Source organism: Corvus kubaryi, unplaced genomic scaffold, assembly GCF_017639235.1.
Source record: "Corvus kubaryi isolate FWS band 111438036 unplaced genomic scaffold, C.kubaryi_AGA036_p1.0 137, whole genome shotgun sequence".
Classification (NCBI taxonomy): Eukaryota; Metazoa; Chordata; class Aves; order Passeriformes; family Corvidae; genus Corvus; species Corvus kubaryi.
Window position 1 is genome coordinate 31,068,269 of NW_024580671.1, and position 26,253 is coordinate 31,094,521.

Consider the following 26,253-nt stretch of genomic DNA (forward strand, 5'->3'; position numbering starts at 1 on the left):
TTTTGAATTTAAGCATTTCAGCAAATTCATAGCAAATTATGATCTACTTAGAGCACAGTTGCTTTTCTGCCACTAAAATCTGTACTCATGGGATACGGGGATAAAAATTTCACCCAGGATTATGTTTCTGATACTTGCAACACCATCTGCTATGCAGACAAAAGCTGAAAACATAAATGACCAGCTTTGTTCAGCCTCTTATGCCTGGCAAACTACCACACAGGCAAAATGAATTTTTGTCATACCACCTGTCTGTCTAGTTATATTCTGGAAGCTTTGGAAAGGAAATCATAAGATCTCCTAAAGTGGACTCTTACAGCTAGAAATCACAGTGCTAGTCAATTGACAAACTCCAAGTCTCTCTGGTTCATTGTGTAGGATGTTGTAGAAAATAAATCTTTCCAGTAAATGCTCCCCCTGTTAGATTTGTGCAGTTCTTCATGAGACTGGGATGTGGCAAGGGAGTACCTGACCCCAGGAGCCAGCCTGTGCTGCTGCAGTATTCACTCAACGGGGGCCTCTCATGGAGCCTTCTCCAGGAGTTCCTCTTCAGTAACTCCAGCAATGTGGGACGATACATTGCCCTGGAAATTCCCTTGAAGGCCCGTTCGAGCTCCACTCGGCTTCGCTGGTGGCAACCATCTGAGAACGGGCATTTCTACAGTCCCTGGGTGATCGACCAGGTGAGGAAACCTTGAGGGAGTTGCTTCTTTTAACACAATTTTAGACTGGATTCAGTATTAATGTCTCCCTTTTTTTGGCATGTACCATTTCACTGAGACAAGCAAAAATGCTTTGTAAAAAAATATTTAGAGCACAATTACTGTTTGCTGAACTCATGGTTTTAATGCAGCATTTCCACGTGGGGCACTGATTGCCCATTTTGAATCTAGGAAAGTCTTTTACACATGTGTAGAGCCTCAGGTTCACATTGCAGGAGGCCTTACCATGCAAAATGCAAGTCTGATTTTAAACTTTAATATATACGTACTTCAATATGTATCCAGATATGGAATTGGCTTGGTAGAATGTAATAGAAAAAAAATTACAGAAAAATACCAATCTGTATGAAAATAAAGTTTCCTATTTAGGATTTGCTTCTATAAAGATTATTATATTACTTTGTATGACTTGGTATAAACCACAAATGATTTATTTCTAAAATGATTGTTCTCTAAGTAGTGTCATTGGGTTGTCCAAGTACAGTTTGCTTTAATATTTATTTTTTTTAAAGAAGTTAGTTCAGATTGTTAGGCGAAACCCAGCCCCTTTAATGTTGTGGTTACAAAATTTTACTTCCCATCCCTCCTTTTAAAAATGAAAAAATACTCATTGTTTCTACATCTTCATTGAATGTAGTTATATTAGTTCAGAACAATCAGAAACTGAATTCAGAATAACAAATGAAAAATAATTCTACCTTGCTTGCTGTTGAATAGTAAAACGATGTTTTATAGTCAATGACAAAACAGAGACTATTTCCCCACTTCCATCAGCAGGTGCAATCTGATAGTAGTGCACCAGATTGCAGAAGAGCAGAACAATCACTAGGAAAGTGCAATCACTTTGTTTCTACAAACACTTATTTTTGTGAGCAGTTTTACTTCATCAAGAATGGAGGTCACCTCCCTGAATTTTAGATTTTTGCAGCTGAGCCAATCTCTTTCCTTTACAGGAAAGAGATACTCCCCTTTCTCTTCTAAGAGACTAAGCTCTTTACTAAGTAAATTTTTCCATTTTGGACCAGCAGAATAAATACATATAGACTGGTACATCTCCTCCTCCCTCAGGTTGCTATGTCACATATATGTTTATGAGGACTTCTAGACATCTTTTCTTTTCAATAGCAATTTCTTTCCTAATGTTTCAGATTCTTATTGGAGGAAATGTCTCTGGCAATACAGTATTGGAAGATGATTTCACCACACTGGATAGTAGGAAGTGGCTGCTCCACCCTGGTGGAACAAAGATGCCAGTCTGTGGCTCTACTGGGGATGCTCTGGTGTTCATTGAGAAAGCCAGCACCCGCTATGTTGTCACCACTGACATTGTTGTCAATGAAGACTCTTTCTTGCAAATAGATTTTGCAGCATCCTGCTCTGTCACAGACTCCTGTTATGGTAATAACTTCTTAGTAATTCCTGCCATTCCTCTTCCTGCCATTCCTCTTCCTCTACTGCAGAGGAAAATTCACTTGTTTTCTGGTTACATTATTCATCATAACAAGAACTGAGAAACAAAAGAAAGCTGTATGTTTCTGTTAGAAATTGTAACATCAGCGTTTTTATTCCAGGTGTCTGAAGCCTAAGATAAACTGAAGTGTATTATTCCCTTCGAGCACCTAAGTTGCAGTTCAATCCATTTAAGAAAAAGACTAACAGCTGCCTTACTCAAATCCATTTAGTAGATAGCATCCATTTAGTAGACTGCTTGGGGTGGTGGTGTAATAATAAGCAGCTAGGTGTTCCCAGCATATGTTTTTTGCTTTGTGGTTTTGCATTTTCAGTGTAGTCTTAGTTCTGATCTCACTTGTACCCATATATCTAAGAAATCATTTATACCAACATACATCTGACACATGCTAAGACAGCATCAACTGAAAAAATTTATATTGTCCATATGAAATAATAAATATGTCTAGATCTATATGTATCCATGAATGAATGTGAGCATAGATATATGCACGTGTATATATATATATATGTTATGTACACACAACAATGCAATTTTTAATTACCTAGCTTCCTTTTTTCCATATGTCTATTGAGTGCAGAGCCAGCTTTTATATGTGTATATACATATAGATAGAGAAATAAATAAAAACGTGCTTTGTACTCAATATACATTACATGGACATTAAAAACTGGTTAATTGGTTCATTATGGGAATTCTAAGGTATGCAAGAAATAGGTCTTTCTAAAAAACAAGCTTTTGAATGCTTGTTTTACACATCCTCTTAGGGTAGGGTTTTGAGGTATAGATATATTTAATGAGGATGAGAATACAATACATTGCATCACGTGGTATGTGTTAATATACTGGGTTGCTGACTATTCCTCTACAATTCTGTATAAAAATGGAAAAAGATTTTACATGAAGTCCCACATTTAGCTTCTCTGATATTGCTAGTCTGAAGCTACTCACATGCTTAACAATTTTTCTTTCTTTCGGTATTAAAAAGACTGCGGCATCCTGAGATCATCTCTGCTAAGTTTAGAATTGTTTTGGCAACTGAGTTATATACCAGCAAAGAAACAGTTCCGTATTTTGGTGGGGGGGGCGGGGCTTGTTTGTTTGTTTCTTTGTCTACTACCCTTATCATTATCTTAACTTCATATTAAATTAGGCAGGACGCTATTGAATCCTGGTTCTAGTCATGATGAGCCAAACATTTCTTTTGGTGAGGGAAATTTAGCACTAGAAACTCACTTACCCTTGTTTGTACCTACTTGTCCTTGTATTTCTATAGCACTGTCTTCTGTGCTGAAACATCAAGTAGGACTGATTGGGTGATTAAGGGTCATTTCCTGTGCATGAGGGTAGAAGAAATGGGTCTGCAGTAATCAGAAAAAGATCACAGATTTATCACCCCTGTCACTGCAACCACGCTTCATGTTTTACGCAGACAGCTCAGCCAGAATGCAGCTGGAACATTTACTTCAAGTTAGAGTTCTGCACCTATTATTATTTACTTTTTCATGGCTGCATGAAAGTTTGACTTGAAGTATTTAGGGAGCTTGACTAACCTTTAATTTTCATAATAAAAGTTTATAAGCCATAAACATCAAAACAATGAAACTGCTGATTTTTGCTGAGAAATGAATACATTAGTTTAATGTGGATAGACTGTGTTTGAATGGAAACAAGCTCACTGACTAACAAACTCAAATTAAAATTGTGCTGGGTAATGAAACGAGCTGGTCTGCAGGAGGGGTGGAAGGCTGACTAAGCCATCTTGTGACAGAGCCAAAAGTGAATTTGGGTGTTGCTCAGCTTTACCCAGCAATCACATCCAGCTGAATCTCACCCTTCAAGCCTGAAAAACAAAAAATTTGGTGGTCATGGTGCTGTCACATCACTTTTTTGCATGCTGCAGCTACAGAAGTTGTCTTGACTTAATCTTGGCAACTTAACACTGGCTCTGTCTTTTCACCTGTGGTCTCTTGAGTTAGGTGGTGGATGCAGAGATGTACTGCAGACTCCTCCTGAGCTCTACCTGCTCAGCAGTATGTAACACATCCTCCAGCACTGCCACCAAAGGAGGTAGCTTTGTGCTTCTGACACAAGGGTTTGAAAAGTTCTGAGTGGTTATTTTGTCCACTTTAGTTTAGACTTGTGATACTGTCGGGGGCTTGCACTTTATTATAGGTCTATGGATAGGCCTCTCTAAATTAAGTAACTAACCATCTTTCCACCCTTAGCTATTGAACTGGAATATTCAGTGGACCTTGGGCTGACCTGGCACCCAATTTTGAGGGACTGTCTTCCCACTAATGTGGAATGCAACAAGTACCATCTTCAGAGGATTCTCATTTCAGACACTTTCAACAAGTGGACTCGGGTTACTTTGCCTCTGCCTCCCTATACTAGGTAACTCCCTCTGGTTTTCTGCAGAATAAATCTAAAAGCATAACTAGGTATTTAGAACATCATGATACATTATAGAGTTAACGCAATTGTACCTTGTCTTTTTTATTTTGTCCATGTATATAGCAACAAATAAATGTAAGTAAATGAAGGTCTATCCTATAAAAATTGAAACACAGGTAGCAAGGGCATCAGGCTCTCAGCACTATTTGACTCCACAACTTTTCTCCTCCTGCTGAGCCCAATCTCCTCAGATAGACATAGGCTGAGCTAACTGCTGGCTCAGAAGTAGCAAAGCACAGGAAAAGCCTTGAGACAGTTGTCATGAAAGATGCTACCTAAGGCACACACAAGTTTGGAAACACAGACCTTTATTTTTAGCAACTGTACTGAAAGCACCTATACAGTTGCTACACATTTTGACATTAGTAGTGGAAAAGTCCGTGTTCTATTATAATCATTTGGGGCATCTGGACTCTTCCCTATCTTCCATGCTGTTACATCAAGCAATAGCACTTTTTTTAGGAGTTGTTCCCAGGATTAATTTTCTGTGCTTCCTCTTTTGTGCAGCTTTGCTATGTATTGTCTGTAAAAATCCATTACCCCAACAGTTCTTGTATAAAGACTGCAAATTTGCGTTCAGAATAGTCTTTCTGGGGTTGAATGGGATAAATCACAGCTGGGATCGATGTTCCAAACCAATTGAATTTGGACCTGAAAGGAAGCTGCCACCTGAGATAAACTCAGGTTTAAAAATAACTGTGATTTTAAGACTGAAGAGTTTTTTGAGCAGTATATGTCACAAGAAGTCTGATGCCCTACCGAGGTGAAAATTTCACTTCTGTCCAATCCCATAATTGTAATTTTTGGCTCAAGTAGTACCATTTCCCAAAATTATTAAGAAAGGCATTCCATGAGAGAGGTTATTACAACCTTATCTCATAAGCAAGAGACACATTAAGCTTTAGGATAAGAACAGTGCAGCTAATAGGCCTTTTAGTCTAGATGCAATATCATTCTTATGCTGCTTTATTATTTCAAGCTGAGTAATAGTGGGTGTGTGTCTCCAATTGTTTGTGCCTGTATGTTTTAGGCACATGCAGGCCTCATGCAGGCACATGTAGTCAATAACTTGGCCTGGTGCTCACCACTCATGTCTGTGTAGCCTGTTAAGGCTTCTGCACTCCAGAGCACTACCTCACCTCTGGCCTCTAGACGGCAATGAACACTTAGTTTTAGCTTAGAGCCGATTTTAAAATGCAAATGTGAACACAAAGCTTCCCACAGGAGCGTCAACTCTGTAACTTGTTAGTGAAGTGCCCAGCCAAACCAGGCAGTGTAAGATACAGGTGCTTGTCTTTATTTTGAAAGGACCTCCTCACAATTTCTACATTTCTTTTTAAAATGCTGTTTGGTGAGCAGCTGAGCTGAGCTCAGAGCAGTAGATTTCTTTCTGGATAAACATGTTATTTATTCACCTCATGCAGCATTTTCATTAAAAAATAATTAATGGGATAATTATGACCTTATCATATGAGGTCCATTTTTACATTAAATGGTTTTAGGGGGTTTTGGTGTTTATAGTAATTGTGATTTCTCTATGAGTTTCAAAAGAAAACAGACTACGAAAAGTTCAATGCTGCCATCTAGTGCTGTAGAGTCAAAAAGGGATCAGCTTGAATTCACAGTTAACAGAAATTCATCTTCTCACAGCTCTTGACTCACAATCTCCACCTGCATGAGCTGAATAGCTATTTGGTGTCCCCTGACTGTTTTGGATAGATTTTAATCATCTATCTTGGGAGCTGAGACACTTAATTCACATATAGGGAGCTAAGCCCATTTTAATCAACAAAATGAAAATAATTTACTGAGTAGAGCCACAGATAATTTCTTAGCATTTCCCACCAAACCCTGGGTGGAGGGGAGGGAAAAAACTGCAACAACAGGGTCATGCTGCAAGCCCTGCATGGCCTTCTTGCCTGTCCCCAGCCCACTGCCTAGAGCTGCTCTTACCTAAGGGTAGTTGGGAGAATCCATAGAGAAAAAGTCAGGTAAATTTGTTGACTTGGACTTGTTGACTGACTCAGGGTGAAACTTGGAGGGTTTGGATTATTCTGGCTTGATCCAGCTCCTAGCTATCCCTCAAGTTTGGATCTGTGCTGGGACATGGTTATGACTGGCCTGAGCTTCCAATTGGGAGTACCAACTTCTTCCTACCCTCCTCTCCACTGCACCAACCATGGCCCACTTGCTTTGCTTTCACCAGTGATCCACTTCCTACCTCCCACACTCTCAACTTGATACCAAGCACCTGTGCTTTGTCCTGTTATCAAAATTTGGGCACCTTTTTATTGGAGGGATGTTGTCATTGTCAGAAATCAGCCCTGGATCATGCTGGTATCAAACAAATCTTCCAAGATCAGCCTAGCCTTAAGACTAACATTTCCTTTTAGTCAAAATAAGGATTACCTTGGCTAGAAAATACAGAATTCTTTTTTTCTTTCTCTCCCAAGGTCTCAAGCAACTCGTTTCCGCTGGCACCAGCCTGCTCCTTTTGACAAGCAGCAAACGTGGGCAATTGATAATGTCTACATTGGGGATGGCTGCATAGACATGTGCAGTGGCCACGGGAAGTGCACACAAGACAACTGTGTGTAAGTGTTCTGTTCCCTGTCCTGCCCAGGGCTGTAGCATTTCACTCTCCCTCTGTCATTCTGATGAACTTGTGGGAACAACTGACACAATTCTACAAAGGAAGGTGGATTTTACTGTTAAAACTGAGCGGGGCACTGGGACCACTTGGGAACAGAAGTAACAAGTGGAAGTGCAGGGGTTGGCACAGCCAGACCTCTGCCTGTTGGTGCTCCATGGCCAAAGCAGACAGTCCTTTCCTCAGTGGCAATGCATCACCTCTGCTCTTGCCTGTGCTGCATCTAGATTCCTCTCCCACCAGGCAGGGGACCTTCTTGAACCTCTTGAACTTCTTGAACCCAGGCAGGGAACCTCTTGAGTTCACACATCCCTCTAGGGACATCCAGTCCTGGAGCTTCCCAGAATACGTTACCCTTATTCCCAGGGGGTTTCATACCATATCCCTGTGCTCTCAGCCTGGTGCTGGATGCAGAGAACCCAGGCTGGAGGTGAGACATATCCACCAAGTGGGATATATGCCAGTTCTTCACAAGGCCAGATTTTGCCTTTTGAGGGGTGTTACCTGGATGGTCTGATGGCTCTGCTTCATGGTATGGTTTGCCAGGGGAGGCAAACTGGCTTGATCCTCAAACTGTTTGTGTAACAATCCACAAAGAGTCCTGCAAAGCTAGCAAACAACAACCCCCAGACTTGCTTGTTTTGGCAACAGAGGAATACCTTCCAGATGGATGTATTGCTTTTTTTCCAGCCACAAATGGCAACAGAAATGGGAGAATGGTTGTATTGCACAGTGACAAATACATTGCACTGTGCCTGTATTTGTTAGAAATATATTTCACTGCAGAATAGACATATTATTGTGTTCTCCTCTATCCTGACAACACTGAAGTACCAAGACACAATATCCCTGGTGAAATCTCATAGTAGCAGAACACAGTTCCAAGCTGTTATCCAGTCTTTGACACATTACAAGAACATTTTTCAGAGGGAAAAAAAAAAGGAGAACTATATAAAGATAAGAAAGCACCCATCTACTAAAATTTTACAGAAACTTGAACTTTAACATTAGCAGGACATTTTTAGGCTTGGCACATTCTCTTGGTTTATCTATCCAAGCACAATGTATTTTACTGATTTTAGTGTGTTTGGGAGTGTACCGAGTGTACCCTGTATTAGAAGCTTGAGTGATACATAATACTAAGCCTGCAAAAAAGTCATTTTTGCTTCATATTAACTGCAAAATGCCAGATGTTTGAAACCCCCACATACCAGTTGTGCACTGGTAAATGAAGCCACTATGCAGAATGAGATGGTAGTTTAATAACATGGCACTGATTAAACCTCCATGCAGAGCCTTTGCCAGCTGATTTGTGCATTTGTTTTGCTCTGCAGCTGCGACGAGCACTGGGGTGGGCTGTACTGCGACGAGCCAGAGACTCCCCTTCCGACACAGCTGAAGGACAACTTCAACCGCTCCCCCTCGAACCAGAACTGGCTGACGGTGAACGGGGGCAAACTCAGCACGGTCTGCGGGGCCGTCGCCTCTGGGATGGCTCTTCACTTCAGCGGGGTGTGTGTCCAGCACAGGGACGAGCTTGCTCCATTTGACACTATAAACAGGACTGATTTAAAAAGTTAAATAGCAAGGCATTAAAAAAATAACAGCATAACTTATTAAACATATAAAACGTTTTTAAAAATTAAATCCTTTGCCTGGCTGAAGGTCGAAGTCAAACAGGTCCTACAGACACTCCAGGAAAGCTGATACTATGTTCCTTGCTATCGTGCAGCTAGGAAAATGAGATACAGTGTGTGTGGCTCCTGAGAGGAGCTGATAGATTAAAGCACAGCATAAGTATGTAGACATTCAATTTTCCTTCTAAGAGCCTCCTCATAGCACTTAGAACTTCCAGACCAGAGTTTAGTGTGGCTTCTAATCAGACTGCAGAGGTAAATTAATAACTAGCTATTTGCACTTGTATAACTTGCACATGGTCCTTGACAATACAGAGTCACAGAAACACAGAATGGGTCGGGTTGGAAGGGGCCACAGTGGGTCATCTGGTCCAACCTCCCTGCTCAAGCAGGGTCAGCCTAGAGCACATTGCATCCATGCGTAGCCTCATCCTTCAGATGTCTCACAGGTGGGTGTTTTCAGAGTAAGCTCATAGTAAAATTTCCTAGGTTAGCTACAAATGTAGGTATATAACCCAGACTGCTGCTGAACTATAGTTTGCTAACAGATAACTTCAAGATTGTAAAAATTACAAAATAGTGTTTTAGAAACATGTAAAATTTATGCTTGTAGATCTCTTCTGTCAAATTTATAGCTAGGTTCAAACTGACGAAAGTTTTCTAAAATAAACTAACAGAAGCATTATATATCCACATCATTCCAGTAGGACTAAGTAGACACCAACTAATAGACTAAGCAATGTGAAATATATAAGGTATTGTGGAAAACACACATACTAACATTGCTTTGCCATTTGATGGCTGGAATAAGTTGAATCATTAGCACATAATCAGTGATTTATTAATTCTGCATGGAAAACTTCGTGATTTACAATGGAGGCATTGGATTTCTGCAATTCTTGTATTCAGAAGAAAGGTGAATACATTAATATTGTAAAACTGAAGGTGCAACATATATAAATACACAACAGGAATTTTTAAGATGAAACATGACTGAAATTATGTATTTAGGAAAAATATATATATATTGTTCTGTAGTCAGTTTACCTTTGAAATAATTAATAAAATTTTGTACAATTTTAAAATGTTTGCAGCATGAAGCTACCTTAATAGTGACTGCATAGTCTAACAATTTTCATGAACCTAAGTTTTGCCAGACAACACCAGCCAACACATTTTTTCATTGCTTTTAAGGGCTGCAGCCGTATGTTAGTTACAGTGGACTTGAACCTCACCAGTGCAGAATTCATCCAGTTTTATTTCATGTATGGATGTCTGATAACTCCTAATAACCGCAACCAAGGAGTGCTGCTGGAGTATTCTGTGAATGGTGGAATCACCTGGAGCCTCTTAATGGAAATTTTCTATGATCAATTCAGCAAGCCTGGGTTTGTAGATATCTTCTTTCTGCCTGTGTAACTTTCTCTGCTAAAGTCAGGTGGTCTTGAATGTTTCACAAGAACATACAAACACATAATATGTGGGACACATTACTACTGTGGTTTGTATATTAGGTCCTTACGAGTTCAGCTTGTACAGTCCTACACGCATTTATGAATGGTCACAGTGCACATACTTGAGAGCATCAGCATTTGTGCAGCCACTAGGCCAGAAATACAAGAATAGTTAGGAACCTGTAGCAGTCTGGTAGATTTGTAAATGGTTGCAGGAAGATAAATTAATAGCTACTGTAGTGATGTCCATCCTGTTCTTAAAGTTGCTAACCTTTGCAATCTAGTTCCTTACTGGCAAGATCATAAAGTCACTGATTGTTATAAGTTAGTTATAAAATGGTGTGGAGAGTGGTTTCTGCAGTTATCCATCAAAAGGATGGATACACTCAAGCCCTACTTTCAGATGTTTGTGAGATTCAAATCATGCATATATGTGAGCTGACCTTTTTCTCACTGACTAATTTAAAAGATTCGTAGAAAATGGGGATGTAGGGGAAATTTGTTATTTTATTTGAACACACCAAGAAATCACTAGTACTTTAATTGGACATGAGATTTCAGTGTACTATTGGCTACTGTTGCAATGGAACAGATAAAATTGTACTGGAACATTGCTATCTGCTGAATGGCTCCAGGTTGAAAAAGTAATCGTCATTTTACTTCAACATTCTCCTTCTTAACACTTCCCTTAATTAGGACCTCATGGCCATACACCGCTAGTCCAGACTGTTGCATTTGGTCCCATAAGAACAGCTGGAGCAAGTGAGGTTGTTCAAACCATGCCACAGTCTGGCATGTTTTCCACCCACCTGCCTCTGAGCCCCTGTCCCAGGGATGACATTGGGAGTGATGAGGAAGATTTTTGTTTCAGCAATATCTCCTAGAGGAATATAGTCTAGACCAGTCTTTTTCTTCTTTCCCAACTTCCATGTATTCTAGGAAACATTGGGAATGGACTTGGTCAAAGCACCCAGCACAGAGCATTGCAAAATATCCTCCTCCTGCAGCTTTCCTACAACTAATTTCAACCTTTTATTCCAGCTTTGTGAACATCCTCCTTCCCTACGATGCCAAAACCATGGGGACACGCTTCCGCTGGTGGCAGCCCAAGCACGATGGGCTGGACCAGAACGACTGGGCTATCGACAACGTGCTGATCTCGGGCTCAGCCGACCAGAGGACGGTGATGCTCGACACCTTCAGCAGCGCTCCCCTGCCGCAGCACGAGCGCTCCCCGGCCGACGCGGGGCCCACTGGTAGGATCGCCTTCGACATGGTCATGGAGGACAAAACCACAGGTAAACGTTCCACCTGGATCTGAGTTAAGGAGCAAGAAGCCAGTGCAGCGATTTGCAGATTTTGCTGAGCCTCTGGATCTTTGTCTCACTGTGATAGTGATCACAGACAATCCCATTGCTGTAGAGGTCTTGTCTTCTGTTTTTTGTTCACAAAAAGTGAAATGAAAAGATATAATGCAGATTTTTTTACTGCATGGATTTATTTAGAAGATTATTTCAAAGAAAGAAAAAGGGATTTAGAAGTGCCAGGTTATTGTAAGCAGATTTCTTATCCTGAGTGTCTGTTCGCTATTTCCTAACTTTTTAAAATATTCTTTAGGGAAATTAAGTTACTTTTTACAACTAAATTTTGTAGAAGATGCATTTCTATATGTTTATAAGGCTTAACAGCTGCCAGTGCTGGGGTACACTTTGTGCAGACATGTAGGCAACACCCATTAAAAGGCTCTCTCAAACTGTTTAGTGCAAAAGAAGTTCATGTTTTAAGTAAGTCTCAGGTCCTTAGTTCTTGAACATTAAAAAATAATGCTGTAATGCTTATGCAAGAGAATAGTAAGAGGTGCTTTCAGCAATAAATGTGATAAGTGTAATACATATTTACATGGGAAAGATGGGGTAGTGATATTCTCAGGAGCAATACTAAATAATTCTCATGTAGGGTGAAGAATAAATATATGAATCACCTTTTGTGGTTAACACTACTCCCTGTTCAATTTATATTGTCATTGTCTATTACTGACATTGCCATTAATTTTCAAGTGAATGAGCACTGGTTATTCCATGATGATTGCTCAATCGAGAGATTTTGTGATTCTACTGACGGCGTCATGATCTGCGGGAGCCACGATGGCAGAGAAGTCTACGCAGTCACCCACGACCTGACTCCTACAGAAGGCTGGATTATGCAGTTCAAGGTAAAATCTGTCTGCAATATAATTATTCAAATCCACATTTTGTTCCAGGTCTAAGTAGATCTTTCAGGAGGTAGGATGATGTATACGCCTACACAAGAGCCATTCCCTGCAGGGAAAATTGTTGTTATTAGGCCATACTCATTTTTCTCACTTACTCTGTGTTGGTCAGCTTTAATACTGCAGGCTGTTCTCAGAGGTGACACATTCTTCTCTTCCAGCACTGTAGTTCCATGGACATCATGTAATAAGGGTATTGCACATCTACCAGGTGTCTATTTTGTTACAGCTGCTTGGTGAGGAAAAAGCAGCTCCACAGTAGTTCGCACTGCTCCTGCGTTGCCATGCATTCACATCAAACTTGCACCCAAACTTGCCTTCGTACACCCCTTTATCTAAATCAAGGCAACAACCCAGCAGTATATGGAAATTGCAAGAACCCTTTACACATCCATGCATAAAGATGGTCTCCCCAATCTGTGGGCTTCTCTGAAATATTCAAATCTCAGGTTGTGTGGGAGGGGATACTTACTTTATTTGTTATGTGATACTGAGGTATAAGGCACAAGTGTCAAAATCTGGAAATCAGAATGTGAGCTATCTAGAAGAAAGCTAAATCAAAATATGGTGTCTATTCTAAGTGTTAGGAATATCAAAGAGATCTTCAGATGACTGGTACCATACAGGCACTCTTACTGCCATCATTTCAAGCAAAATTCTGTAGTCACTGTTCAGGCTCAAATGCTTTTTTAAACTCCACCATCACAATTAATTCTTAATTATTGATTCTCTCTTCTTTATTAGGTTTCTGTTGGATGTAAAACCTCAGAAAAGCTTGCACAAAATCAGGTCCATGTGCAGTACTCCACTGACTTTGGTGTTAGCTGGAGTTACTTAGTACCTCAGTGCTTACCAGCTGATCCAAAATGTTCTGGGAGTGTCTCACAGCCATCTGTCTTCTTTCCCACAAAAGGATGGAAAAGAGTAACTTACTCACTGCCTGAAAGCCTTGTGGGCAAGTAAGTATGAATTGGCTACTAATTTTGTCTTGGACTGAGTACCTTCCTAGAAACACAACAGGACATCTGCCTATTCATTTTCTTTCAAGGAAGTTGCAGAATAGCAGTGTTCATGTTCATTACATTATGGATATGTAAAAAATCAATTTCAATAGATACTTCCACTACTTGTGGAAGCTCAGAAGATAGTACAATCATGAGTATATTGCGTTTAATCACGTTTCTTCATCTGAGCAAAGTTGTTTTATGCATGTGTCTGGTTTTCTTCATATCTAGTCCTGTGAGGTTCCGGTTCTACCAGAAATACTCAGATGTGCAGTGGGCCATCGATAATTTCTATCTGGGCCCTGGTTGTCTGGAAAACTGTAGAGGTCATGGAGACTGCCTGAATGAGCAATGCATCTGTGATCCTGGGTATTCAGGTCCAAACTGCTACCTGACCCAAACACTGAAGGTAATTTTACTGCATGTTTTAAAGAATGAATTTTGGCATGTGTTTGACTGAGAAGGAGAGAGAGGAGAGATTGATCCCACTGGACATTTAACTTTGATTCCTATCAGCCTGAAGACAGTCAAATCCATTGGCAGCCCTTTCATCTGGTTTTTTTTTAACAAAAAAACTGCTTTTAACAAAAATAACTGCATTATTCAAGAATGGGTTTGTTGCTTTGCAAATAACACTTAGCCTGAAAAAGCTGTGATAAAGTTCACTGTTCATCTTTTAATCATCATTATAGGATGTAAATCACCCTTGCACATATGGTTATATTTGATCAAAATAGAAAGATTGTCTTTATTGTGAAAGAGCATATTGAAGTAGGGAATAAAGGAAAATGGCATAAAATTAGAAAATCGATTCACCTGGCTGTTACTCATGTTACCCAATAACAAGTGAGTGGACTCCAGTTAGATATTGCTAATTTAAAAGTTAAAAATAACTAACTTCTCAGTTATCATGTCATCTGAAATACAATTACATGAAGAAATATCATTGTCTGTTTGGAATTTTTAACTAGTAATGTATCCATCACATTAAGGACAGTTGGGATAAAATGGCAGCAATTTTAGGGGAGTTTTACTGCTATCTCCTTAATGCCAGGATTGCTGGTTTTGCTGGGGAAAAATATAAAGTATTTTTTCTCCCATGCATACAGAAGTCCCCCACTGTTGCCCTCTGCCATCAAAACCTTGCCACACAAACCCAACATGCCCATTCATTTGCACATGCCAATTTTAATTTGCCGGATTGCTTCCCAAATATGTTAAAATCCAGCTCTAATATATTTTCACATTTAGTTAATTCAGTTCAAGTGGCCAAATACTCAGCCAAAAGGGATTATGTTCAGTCACCCTGAGAAAAATTTGCAGTGTTCTTGAGCCCTTCAAACATGTTTAGGTCAGTTACAGCTGTGGTTATCAAAAAGGCTTAAAATCTTACTTACCTGTGCTTTATGTTAAATACCTGGCTTACAGACTTTCCTGAAAGAGCGCTTTGACAATGAAGAAATTAAACCAGATTTATGGATGTCCTTAGAAGGTGGAAATACCTGTACCGAGTGTGGAATTCTCGCAGAAGACACAACTCTGTATTTTGGAGGTCCAACTGTGAGGCAGGCTGTCACTCAAGATCTGGACCTGCGAGGGGCAAAGTAGGTCATGTTGCCATGTCAATGTCACGGGGAACTCTGTCACACACTGGCAAATCAGCAGGCAGCATAGCTGGTAGCTCAGGGAATTCCTAGGCCGCCACAAGAATAGCACTACCTGAGACAGACACTAATGAGATTACGATTCTCAAGGCATTGATGCTTTCAGATGAGTCACAGAGAGCAAAGCTCACCCTAGCACAGTGGAAAGGGTCTGACATGTCCAGGTGAATCAGCAGGTTAATTTGTCCAGAAATGTCCTGGAATCAGCAACTTCTGTCCTGCAAAGAGGCAAGACACCAGTCACTGGGGCATCACTCCTGGAGGCACCAGCTGTGTCTCTCACTGAGCTCAGAGCAGAACCTCTGCTGGTTGTCCTCTCTTTGGTGCCCATGCAAGATCCTTTCCACTACTATGCTGTTGGAAAGGATGACATATCAGGAGAGCATTGGAACTCTGTCAGTTTAGAGAAGCTAAGGACATGACATGGACAACTTCAGCATCATTTCTCTTGACCACATGGCTTTAATGAAGCCACACACTCTGACTTCTGAAATTCTGCAAGTTTGCTAAATCACAGGAAGGAAGGGGCCTCAGGGAGTCTCTAGTCCAACCTCATGCTCAAAGCCAGGTAACACTGAATTCAGACCAGTTTGTCCAGGACTTTGTTCCATTGGATGTTTAAAAACCTCCAAGAATAGAGATCCTACTGTCTGTCTGTACTGGAACACTTGTACCACTGTTCAGTTACTCTCAGAGTGATTTTTTTGCTTTTTTTTTCCCCCCGTTAAATCCATTTGGAACTTCCTATTTTTTCAGTGTATGACCACTAGCTTGGAGCTCTGGCCCCAATTGTTCCAGTGTCCTCCACTGACCTTGCCTCAGTTTATCAACTTCTTTTATGTCCTTCATTGATACAAGGGCACCTTAACACATGATGAGCTCCCATTCCACCAGGACTCCCAGGGAACTCTAAGCAAAGCAGCTCCCATCCAGTCTGTCTCTGGCTGGTACATTTGCCATGGGTTAGTCCCTCCCAGGGGCAGTTCTTAGCTGAATTCCATGAGGTTCCCATGAAAATTACTAGGCAATGTTTTTGGAAACCTTTGTAGTACTTGTGCATCGATGTTGCTTGCTTAAAAATGCTGGCATTTGGAACAATTTCAGCATGTCTGCAAACAGAAAGCAACCGCTATTTGTGCAAGTCTAACAGATGTGATCATATACATTTACTCTTAGGTTTCTACAGTACTGGGGGAGAATTGGGAGTGAAAACAACATGACAACATGCCACAGACCGACTTGCAGAAAGGAGGGAGTGCTGCTAGACTATTCCATTGATGGAGGCAAGTATATACTGTAGTTATAGCTAAGCTATGGTTCTGTATACATGCACCATGAATATCTGAGAAGCTGTCAGAGATCCAAAATAAAAAGCTAATTCTTAATTGTAAAGTTATTTTTGTCCGTGTAAAGTTTTTTTCCCCCATCTAAAATTTCCATCTATTTCTCATGAGTTTTCCGTAATCCTCCTGCCTTATTTCAGTAATCAGTGGCTTCCACCCAAGTTGATTCCTTTTTACAATTACAAGATTACTCTTGCAGTGAGTAACAGCTGCCAACTATCCTTAGAAGTTAAGCTCTATCGGAAGACATAGCTCTTACTTTTTATTTCCTATTATCTTACTTTAATTCTTTAGAATATTCTACCATATGCTTATTGCTAAACCTGCATCTGCTCATTATAGGGATATCCTGGACTTTGCTCCATGAGATGGATTATCAAAAGTACATCTCAGTGAGGCACGACTACATCCTCCTTCCCGAGCAAGCCCTGACCAACACCACCCGCCTGCGCTGGTGGCAGCCTTTTACTCTCAGCAACGGGATCGTGGTGCCCGGCCCCGACCGGGCGCAGTGGGCTCTGGACAACATCCTGATCGGGGGAGCAGAGATCAACCCCAGCCAGCTGGTGGATACGTTTGATGATGGTAAAACAGGCTGCCACAGCTCACCTGTTGTCTGGCATTATCTGTTCTTATCTCACCTGAGCCCTGAGAGCTTGCAAGCAGACTGTCTTTTATTTTAGCGCTACAAATTTTTCATTTTGTAGACTAATACTGTTTATGTGCTATTCTTCATGCTATTAATAGAAGTGTGTAAATATATACATATCTATATATATATATATGTATATTCAGATATGTATGTGTGCACATATATATACACATATAAATTTTTTTATTTCAACCCAATTAATTTCATTTAAATTCCTGGTGTTATACTTTTGTTTCATCATGTTTTTTAAAAGTACTATTATTTAAACATTTTAATTACCTCTCTTGAAATGATTGTCTTTATTATGTCTGTTAGTAGCTTGCTGTGTGTCATTACAGATACCATAAATGTAGTGTCTATATCACTAAAGTACTCTATCTAGTGATTCTGTGGATTCATTACTAAGCCTTGATGTTTACCAAGACAATGCAGTAATTGTATTTAACTCATCTTAATAGAAGGCACTTCTCATGAAGAAAACTGGAGCTTTTACCCTAATGCAGTCAGAACTGCAGGGTTCTGTGGAAATCCATCATTCCATCTCTACTGGCCAAATAAGAAAAAGGATAAAACACACAACATCCTGTCCTCCAGGGAGCTCATTATACAGCCAGGATACATGATGCAGTTTAAAGTAAGAAATGTTCTCTCTCTCCAAAGTAAACAACACAATGAAAATTCATCTAATGTGTGTCCAGAAATTATTCTTCTTCCAACTAGGATGCTCGATTGGATGAATAAATTAATAGTGACTTTTTACCAGCAAAGGAAAATATGAAGTGGAGGTATTGAGAACCAGAAAGGCTGCATGAATGTAAAATGTCAGAATATTCTGACTGTCTGTATGCTTTTGGGGTTAGTCAGAGGGATTGGAGGTCTAATATCTTTTTCCTGAAATGACTGGATCATCAGATACAGTAGGAATTATTTTCTAAGGTGAGAATAGATGCCATGCAGAATAAACTATTTTCCCCTAATTCGTGAAGAAACAGAAAAGGCAAGGGAGAAGCAGGCTGGAGAAAAGTGTCATATGGAAAATGCAAGTGTGTTCAAGTGGAAGTACCCCTTCTACTTACTTGTGTCATGGCAAATGACCTAAACAATCCGAGAAACATTTCTGAGTATTTTGCTTTGATTTAAGGTAGAATTCTACACAGGGCCAAAGGCAACAAGTAGTTGTTTTCCAGAAATGTTCTTGGTCATTCTTCAAGCACCCTGTCTTAAATAAACCAGGGACTAACATGAAAGTAGGGTTATCAAAATACTAATCCATTTTCTTATTATGGTTTTTTTCTTGCTCTTCTGTTTGACAAGACAGTTCCAGAATTTTCCATCTTCCACTGATCAGTATTTTCACCTTTTCTCTATTCACTACCTATTTTATATTTTCTCTACTCACTACCTATTTTATATGTCTAATATAATCCCTAAAGCACTGCTTCCCCCACTCAGCATGCCAAAGAAATTATATACAAGAGAAGTCTCTTATGGTTTTTAGTACTGAATGTCCAGACCCTCCCCAAGATGCTTATTTTACCCAGCCTATCTTCTTTTTCCTGTTTTAAGACCAAAATTATGATAACCCATCAGCATTTAATAGTTCATATTACTAAACTCTCATTGCAGAGTTTTTCTCTCCTGATTCCCCCTCTTTCTTCATGACTCACAGCAAAGATTTTATTTCTAAACTCAGCTCTAGCATGGCTTCTGTTTGGTTTTGAAATTTAGCATCTTACTATCTAATAAGTAATGCATACTGGGTGCTGTAATCTTTCTACTGTAATATGGAACAAATATGTCTATTGTATTAAATATTCAGAATAATTCTGTTCCTAACTTGGACTGATTTAAAGTTTATGTCCACATGTTTATCATTATGAATTTTAAACTTTATAGGTGCTTCACTTTTGGAAATGCCAAGGAACTACCGTATCTTTTTGTTTCAGAAACAATGTTTGTTTAGATATTTAATTTGGACTTTAGAAATGAAGTGTTAGGATTCTGTTAGGAAATAAAAGTAGCAAGAAAGTAAAATTCTTTAAGTAAAAGCAGTACCTGAAGTACTGTGTCTTTTATTTTCCATCCACTTTTGATGGATTTAGCCCAAGTTCTAAGTTTACAATCCCTTATACACCCAATAAAGAAAAAAAAAAGAACATAACTTGATTACATATCACTTTAAATGTCTACCTGACTTGTTATAGCAGTTGATTTTATTTGTGCTATAGATCGTGGTTGGCTGTGAGGCAAATTCTTGTGGGGACCTCCACTCAGTGATGCTGGAGTATACAAAGGATGCCAGGTAAATGACAGCAGAATACACAGACCTGAAAAAAAAAAAAGTAGTATGACATTAAAAACCTAGTGAGCTTTTATTTATTAAAGCAATTACTTTGGTATTCATGTTGTAACAGAATCTGAACAAAGCCGGTGTGCAAGCACTGGGATTTGTCTACATAACTCCCATAAATTCTCTTTATAATTTATCCCAGATGTTGACAGATTCATGGCATTGAGCTTGCAGTTACAGACATGAGCATGTTCCTGTTAAAAATGTGCTCACAGGAAAACACATCTCCAGGAAAGTGTTTTAGTAGGATACAGGACCAAGCTGTAATGAAGTGGGAGTTATTTAATTCCAAATTGGTCTTTAGCTAACAATAACACTGCCTCATGTGCTGTAGAATAGCAGCATGTTATAATTTGTAAAAATGAAAGTATATTCTGTGCTCAAATGACTGTGGGTGAAAATGTAGCAAATTCTATTGGGACTCTTCTGAACACTGTAAGAAAGAGGCTAAGAAGCAGCCTCCTAAATAAATCCTTCTGTCATGCAGCCTCAAGCAGCTGTATGTACCACACTGCTGGGAGTGCCACCACCAACGGTTCCACAACATTCAAACCCTCCCTGGCTGCACCTGTGCTTCAGCCTCTCACCTCATGTTTATTTGTGGCTCCAGAGCATGGAAACTATTGCTGACAATCTCTTGTTTGTTTAGTAAGACAGGCAATGTCATGACCCTTAGAAATTACCTGTTTTCCTTTCATTATTTTTTCAGTGGTTCTAAAATTTTTTTTCTTTTTTTTTTGTTTGCTACAGGACAGACTCATGGCAACTTGTCCAGACACACTGTCTTCCTTCCTCATCTAATAGCATTGGCTGCTCCCCATTTCAATTCCATGAAGCTACCATCTATAACTCTGTCAATACCTCCATGTGGAGAAGAATAACTATCCAGCTGCCTGACCATGTCTCATCCAGGTAGGTTACTGAAAGGTCAGCTCACTGTGGATCTGTAAAATGACAGCTGTCTTGCTGGCACGGTTTACTAGGAACAACTGGTGAATTAAAAATGATTCCTTATTGCAGGATTTAGATCTGATACATAACTCATATTCTTCAGGAGGTTTTTTGTTACTGTAAGTCACTACGGCCAATGATGTAGCAGGGTGGGTCTTTCCAACTATTGAAGTCACAGCCCCCTATATGACATTTTTGGTTACATTTGCTGTTGGTATATTAGAACATCACTGTACAGATGTGTTTAATTGCTACATACTGTAATACAGTGTTTGGATTTTGATATTTGCAGTGCAACTCAGTTCAGGTGGATTCAGAAGGGAGAAGAACTAGAGAAGCAGAGCTGGGCAATCGATCACGTGTACATCGGGGAAGCGTGCCCGAAGCTCTGCAGTGGCCATGGGTATTGCACGACTGGAGCCATTTGCATCTGTGATGAAGGATACCAAGGTTCCATTTCTTGAATTTCTCTCTTGTACCTCTACTACAGTCTAATCTAGCTCAAAATTAAACAAAAAGATAAAATTATGTATCACGTCCAAATTCATCACTGGAATGTCTGAGTAACAAATTCAATATTAATAATTTGTCAGAGCTGGAAACTGTATTCAGTCAGCAGTCTCTCCTATCTGGCACTGTATGTAAAGTCCATCCAGCCTTTATTGATTACCCAGAACTGGCTTCCACCCCTGAACATCCTTCTGGGTGCATCCCAGAGGATGCGCAAATGGTATCCAGATGCTGGTGACTGGCATCTATAAGGGACTCGGTGCCCCATCAGGACAGAGTGTTCTGCTCTAACCCCTCACTGCAGCTAAGCACATGCCTAATGGTACCTGAGTGCCCTTGGTAAACTCTAAGTGCTTTGTGGGAGTGGAGCCAGTGTTTAATGTCTTCCAGGAGAGCCTCATAACTTTATAAAATCAGATCCCTTCCGAGTTTTTAAACATATTTGCCTTCAACCAGCAATTTGAGGTTTCTCCTGTTGGCATCAATGCAAAACAGGAGAAGCTGTATTGCAGTTCTTGAAGTTATACTGCTGTAAAAATAAGACTCACAGCCTCAATTTTGTACAAATAACTGCTGTATATCAATGTGCACATTATTAATGTATCTGCTGAAATATATTCAGGCTGTATACTGAGCCACACTGTATATTGAGCCACAACCTTAAATGGAATTACAATGACCTGTAACTCAATTTTCTCCATTCTTTCCATTTTTGTGTGTTTTACAACTTCACTGTGCCATTTTTAGGTGATGACTGCTCTGTTTTCAGCCATGATCTTCCAAGTTATATTAAAGATAATTTTGAATCTGAAAGAGTCACTGAAATAAATTGGGAAACCATTCAGGGGGGAGTGATAGGGAATGGATGTGGACAGCTGGCACCCTACGCCCATGGAGATTCACTCTACTTTAATGGATGTCAAATAAGACAAGCTGTGACCAAGCCTCTGGATCTCACCCGAGCAAGGTAGTACTTTGAGCCTAAACAGTTCTTTTAACAATTCATGAGAAAGAAAACTCTTCACATGTATGTGCAGCCATGTGAGCCAGTACTGATGAGGATGGACTGACCTGGCTGTGCCATGCAGTTGGATGTGGCTGGCAGGAAACATTAGGGTTGGCAAAATGCTTTGTGACTTCAATTTGGGAGATGGAGAGTGAGGATGTCAGATGAAAAGGTCAAATGTTTTCATCATGCCCAACAGAGCCCTGTCTATGTAAGCCAGCACTGACAATGAAGCTGTTGGCAAAGACTGGACACCAGACTGCCTGGACCAGTGCCTGAACTGATAAGACAAATTCCATGTTTGTATGGGCCGCCACGATGGTTATGACTAAAGATGCTATTTAGTAATTACAGGCTCATTTTCCCATTTCAGTTGTCAAATAGAATTATATTCACCTGGCAATGAACAGGAGTATCTTTTCCATCTACTGAGCCTCTTTGGCCATGGAAAAACAAATGTAACCAGCCTGTGCTGGCTCTTAGTAGAGTGACAGCTTTCAGGACTGGTTTATATTTAGTTGTCCAAAGCAAGATTAGAAACAGGATGAATTGGCCAATGGGCCAGATATAAATCAGGCTCTTCTCTTCTTACTTGAACACCCAGGAAGAATTTGATATATATTTTTAGGCACTTTATTATATTCAACCTTTATTTGTCCTTGTTAAACTTTTCATACACTCATTTACATATTTGCATTTTTATCCATCTCAGTTTTGTGCAGATATATTGCAAAATTGGATCTACTGCCTGCAACATTATGTTACACACAGTAAACTATTATTTTGAAAGGGGAGCTGTGTTTTAAAGATATGAAAACAGTTTATTTTGCATGTTAAAGTAATGATTCTTGAAAATGCTCCAAGTTTTGATAAGGTAACTGCAATAAACCTAGAAATGCTATTCCTGTTTGAATACTTTTGCATATTGAAAATACCTTTTCTCTCTGTGTTTTACAGCAAAATCATGTTTGTTTTGCAAATTGGAAGTATTTCACAAACAGACAGTTGCAATACCAATCTGAGTGATCCTAACACTGTAGACAAGGCAGTGCTCCTCCAGTACAGTGTAAATAATGGAATTACATGGCAAGTAATTGCACAGCATCAGCCAAAGGACTTTATACAAGCCCAAAGAGTGTCTTATAACGTTCCCTTGTGAGTACCCAGTCACATTCATTACCTCTAAACGCACAAGTTACATTTTTGCTAAGAAATAACCTATCTTTGCATCACTGTTGAAAAAAAAAGGTTGATGAAGAGGGTAGGCAAAGAAGATGACTTAAAGGGAAGGCTGATTAAGAAATTCCAGGCTAGTGTTTATCAATGCACTTGAAAGAAAAACAGAAAGAATACTTGTTTTAGATGAGGAAAAAAATCCTCCTTATCTATGTGCATTTTTAACCATTAAACGTTTTACACATACAATGTGTTGATGTTCAGTGACATAGAAACAACGATGTGACTTTGCTCTCAGTTCCCATTTGGGGATAGATAGGGATATGCAAAACACCAGTAGTCTGCAGCTCTCACAGGCTCTTATGTTTGTGTGACAGGGAGGCACGAATGAAAGGAGTCTTACTGCGCTGGTGGCAGCCCCGTCACAACGGAACAGGTCATGATCAGTGGGCTTTGGACCACGTAGAAGTCGTCCTGTGAGTATCAGCTTCACCTCATCCCACCCCACCTCAGAAAGCACTGAAATTTCTCCAGCATGACATGGGTGTTAAGCTCAGTAAGAACCATTGTGGCCCAGGGAATCCTTTCTCAAATGGAAACCTTTAAAATCCTATCTTTCCTGATGCTCTGCCCTGACTGCAAGTCAGTAGTTGAGATGAACACAAAGTAAGTGGCACAGCAGGGGGGTGTGTTGTGCACTATGGAAAAATGCAGGAGGGAAAGTGGGGCTTTATCACCTCCAAGTATTGCTGTGGTCCTGTAATGCAGCAATGACTGTTAAAAAACTATTTTGCTGGGACCTAAGAAAGGATATTCCTGTTCAGCGTTGTGCTGCCGTGTAAGGCTGATCTATATCCTTTCAAGGATACAAAAGATTTTTCTGTATTGTTCATTGCACAAAGTAATGTTGTTGTGCCTCTTAAAAATTCGTGTTAGCAACTAATGCCTTATTCATTTCCTTTTTTAGTAAGAAGGATACTGTTCAGAAACAGGGTTCACTATATCAGGTTCCTATGATCCGAGCTCTATATTCATCCCCTTGTCAAGATTTTACCAAGTCTGCACCCTCCTGATTCTCCCATTCTTGAGATGGGTTTCGCTGGCAGCTAACCCGTTTTTCCTGTGTTGCATCATGAAGAGATGACCTGCTTTTTCTCTAACAATTTAGTTCCAGTAGAAGTGAAATTCTAGTGGCTTCCTGGGCAGGAACTCATCGCTGGCAGTGGTTGGCAGAGAGAGGCGAGCCTGCTCCATAGATAGGTTCAAACATTCTTTTTATTGAACAATTTAAAAAACAGCAGTGAAGAAATTAGGCTTAGATAACCTCTAGACCATGTAACTATAGCCATGAGGTTTCTGAATTAGCAGAGACACTGCAAGTAATGTTTTGTAACAGTAGCAAAAATGAATTGTCTGATTGCTAGTTAGTTCTGTTCTCCTCTCCACCGAGAAGCACCAGCTTGCATGGCACTCATATCAACCCCAAACCAAACTGGTTCCAACACTGAGTAACTTTACACCCTCCGCTGCTTTTACACACCTTGCTGGGCTCTGCTTCCATAACATTAAGCTTAAAACTGGAAGGAACAGAGGAGAGAGATGGATATGATTTCTGTTTTAATCAATGGCTGTATGATGCTGCATCAGGAAAGATATGGAAGAGTATGAGCTGCAGGAAGTTCAGAGTTTAGAAAACCATGGAAAAGGGAACTGGTCATTCTAAAATATTCACAGGTCTTTCTACATTGCAATTAAAAATAAAATGAACAGAACAAATTGTGTAAGAAAAAAAATAAAGTATAATGTTATCCATCAATCCAAGCACTGAATTAGGGACCATAAGTAGGAATAGAACAGATCTTTAAAAAGTGATTCTGAGGCTTAAATGTGGAGAACTTCTCTGACAATGAGATCTGCCAGGCTGTAGACTAGATACACAAGTTGAGTGGTAACAAGAAGTCGTGAGATATGTTACACTGCAATGGCCATAGCAAGTAATCACACCTTGCCTAGAGAAGGAACCAGGTGGGCAGACAGTGCCTCCTCCTTTCTATTATTTTATTATTTTAGTCCTGTTAAAGAGCTTTAAGGCTCTTCTGAAAATTGCCCTAAATATCAGGCTAGAGGCAGAGGATTTCCACCCTGTTCAAGTGACACCTGGTACAGTGCACAAAGACAGACCAAACTGGACTGATTTCTCCCTTACCAAGTCCTGTGAAACACGGTGCCATTACAGCTTATTTCCCGAAGGCCAGATGTGGAGCTCCATTCCCTGCTAACTACAACACATGAGACATGCTGCTCTCAGGAAGGGCAGAATTACATGCCATGGTACATCTGATTCGTATGCTGGCACGTGCTCAGTCCTGACAGATGCCTTTGACTCCTCTGTTTTGCTTAAGTTCTATCTGCACATTGTAATTAATCAAAATACTCTGTAGACCTCCTGAAATTTATCTGCGAATAACCCACAAGTTTTCTGAAAGGGGACACACTTCCTTATCGATAAATACTCTCATATGGGTTTTCCTGTAGCTCTGCTGTTTCACTTGGCCACCTCACAGTGGTCACTTTACCCCCAGCACTTCAGTTTCTTCACCTGTAAAATGATGAAGACATTCAGTCACCTCCATGGAGTGCTTCGGGTTATCAGAAGGGAGCCTGGGTCAGTGTCTGTTAGCACTTACCCTAGATGATCCTGCACACACCAGGGCTACCAGAATTCACACTGTGAGTACTAGGCATAGGACTTAGCTTTCATTCTTAATATTCCTTCATTTTCCAATAAAAGGTACAGAAGCCCTGCCTGCTCCTGGGAAGAACAAGCCCCCATTCCCAGGCAGCTCTGCAGCAAGAGGCAAGAAGTCAGTGACCTCTGGGTGCCCTTCCCTCCCACCAAGATTGCCAGGAGAGAGCTCTGTGGGCAATAGCCACCCC

At 40.1% G+C, this 26,253-nt stretch overlaps 1 protein-coding gene across 3 annotated transcripts in view; it reads left to right on the forward strand.

Moving 5' to 3' along the window:
* Positions 1–26,253, forward strand: part of RELN (reelin) — a 276,616-nt gene that overhangs the window by 242,515 nt on the left and 7,848 nt on the right. For all 3 annotated transcript variants that reach the window (XM_042018399.1, XM_042018400.1, XM_042018398.1), the window contains exons 44-63: positions 425–683; positions 1,871–2,120; positions 4,422–4,590; positions 7,104–7,244; positions 8,635–8,812; positions 10,132–10,325; positions 11,433–11,689; positions 12,449–12,603; positions 13,405–13,619; positions 13,896–14,073; positions 15,093–15,268; positions 16,505–16,611; positions 17,014–17,256; positions 17,782–17,957; positions 19,552–19,625; positions 20,424–20,585; positions 20,917–21,074; positions 21,882–22,101; positions 23,098–23,295; positions 23,694–23,792. In XM_042018399.1, coding sequence (XP_041874333.1) covers positions 425–683; positions 1,871–2,120; positions 4,422–4,590; positions 7,104–7,244; positions 8,635–8,812; positions 10,132–10,325; positions 11,433–11,689; positions 12,449–12,603; positions 13,405–13,619; positions 13,896–14,073; positions 15,093–15,268; positions 16,505–16,611; positions 17,014–17,256; positions 17,782–17,957; positions 19,552–19,625; positions 20,424–20,585; positions 20,917–21,074; positions 21,882–22,101; positions 23,098–23,295; positions 23,694–23,792 — 3,609 coding nt within the window. The remainder of the gene's footprint in view (positions 1–424; positions 684–1,870; positions 2,121–4,421; positions 4,591–7,103; positions 7,245–8,634; positions 8,813–10,131; positions 10,326–11,432; positions 11,690–12,448; positions 12,604–13,404; positions 13,620–13,895; positions 14,074–15,092; positions 15,269–16,504; positions 16,612–17,013; positions 17,257–17,781; positions 17,958–19,551; positions 19,626–20,423; positions 20,586–20,916; positions 21,075–21,881; positions 22,102–23,097; positions 23,296–23,693; positions 23,793–26,253) is intronic.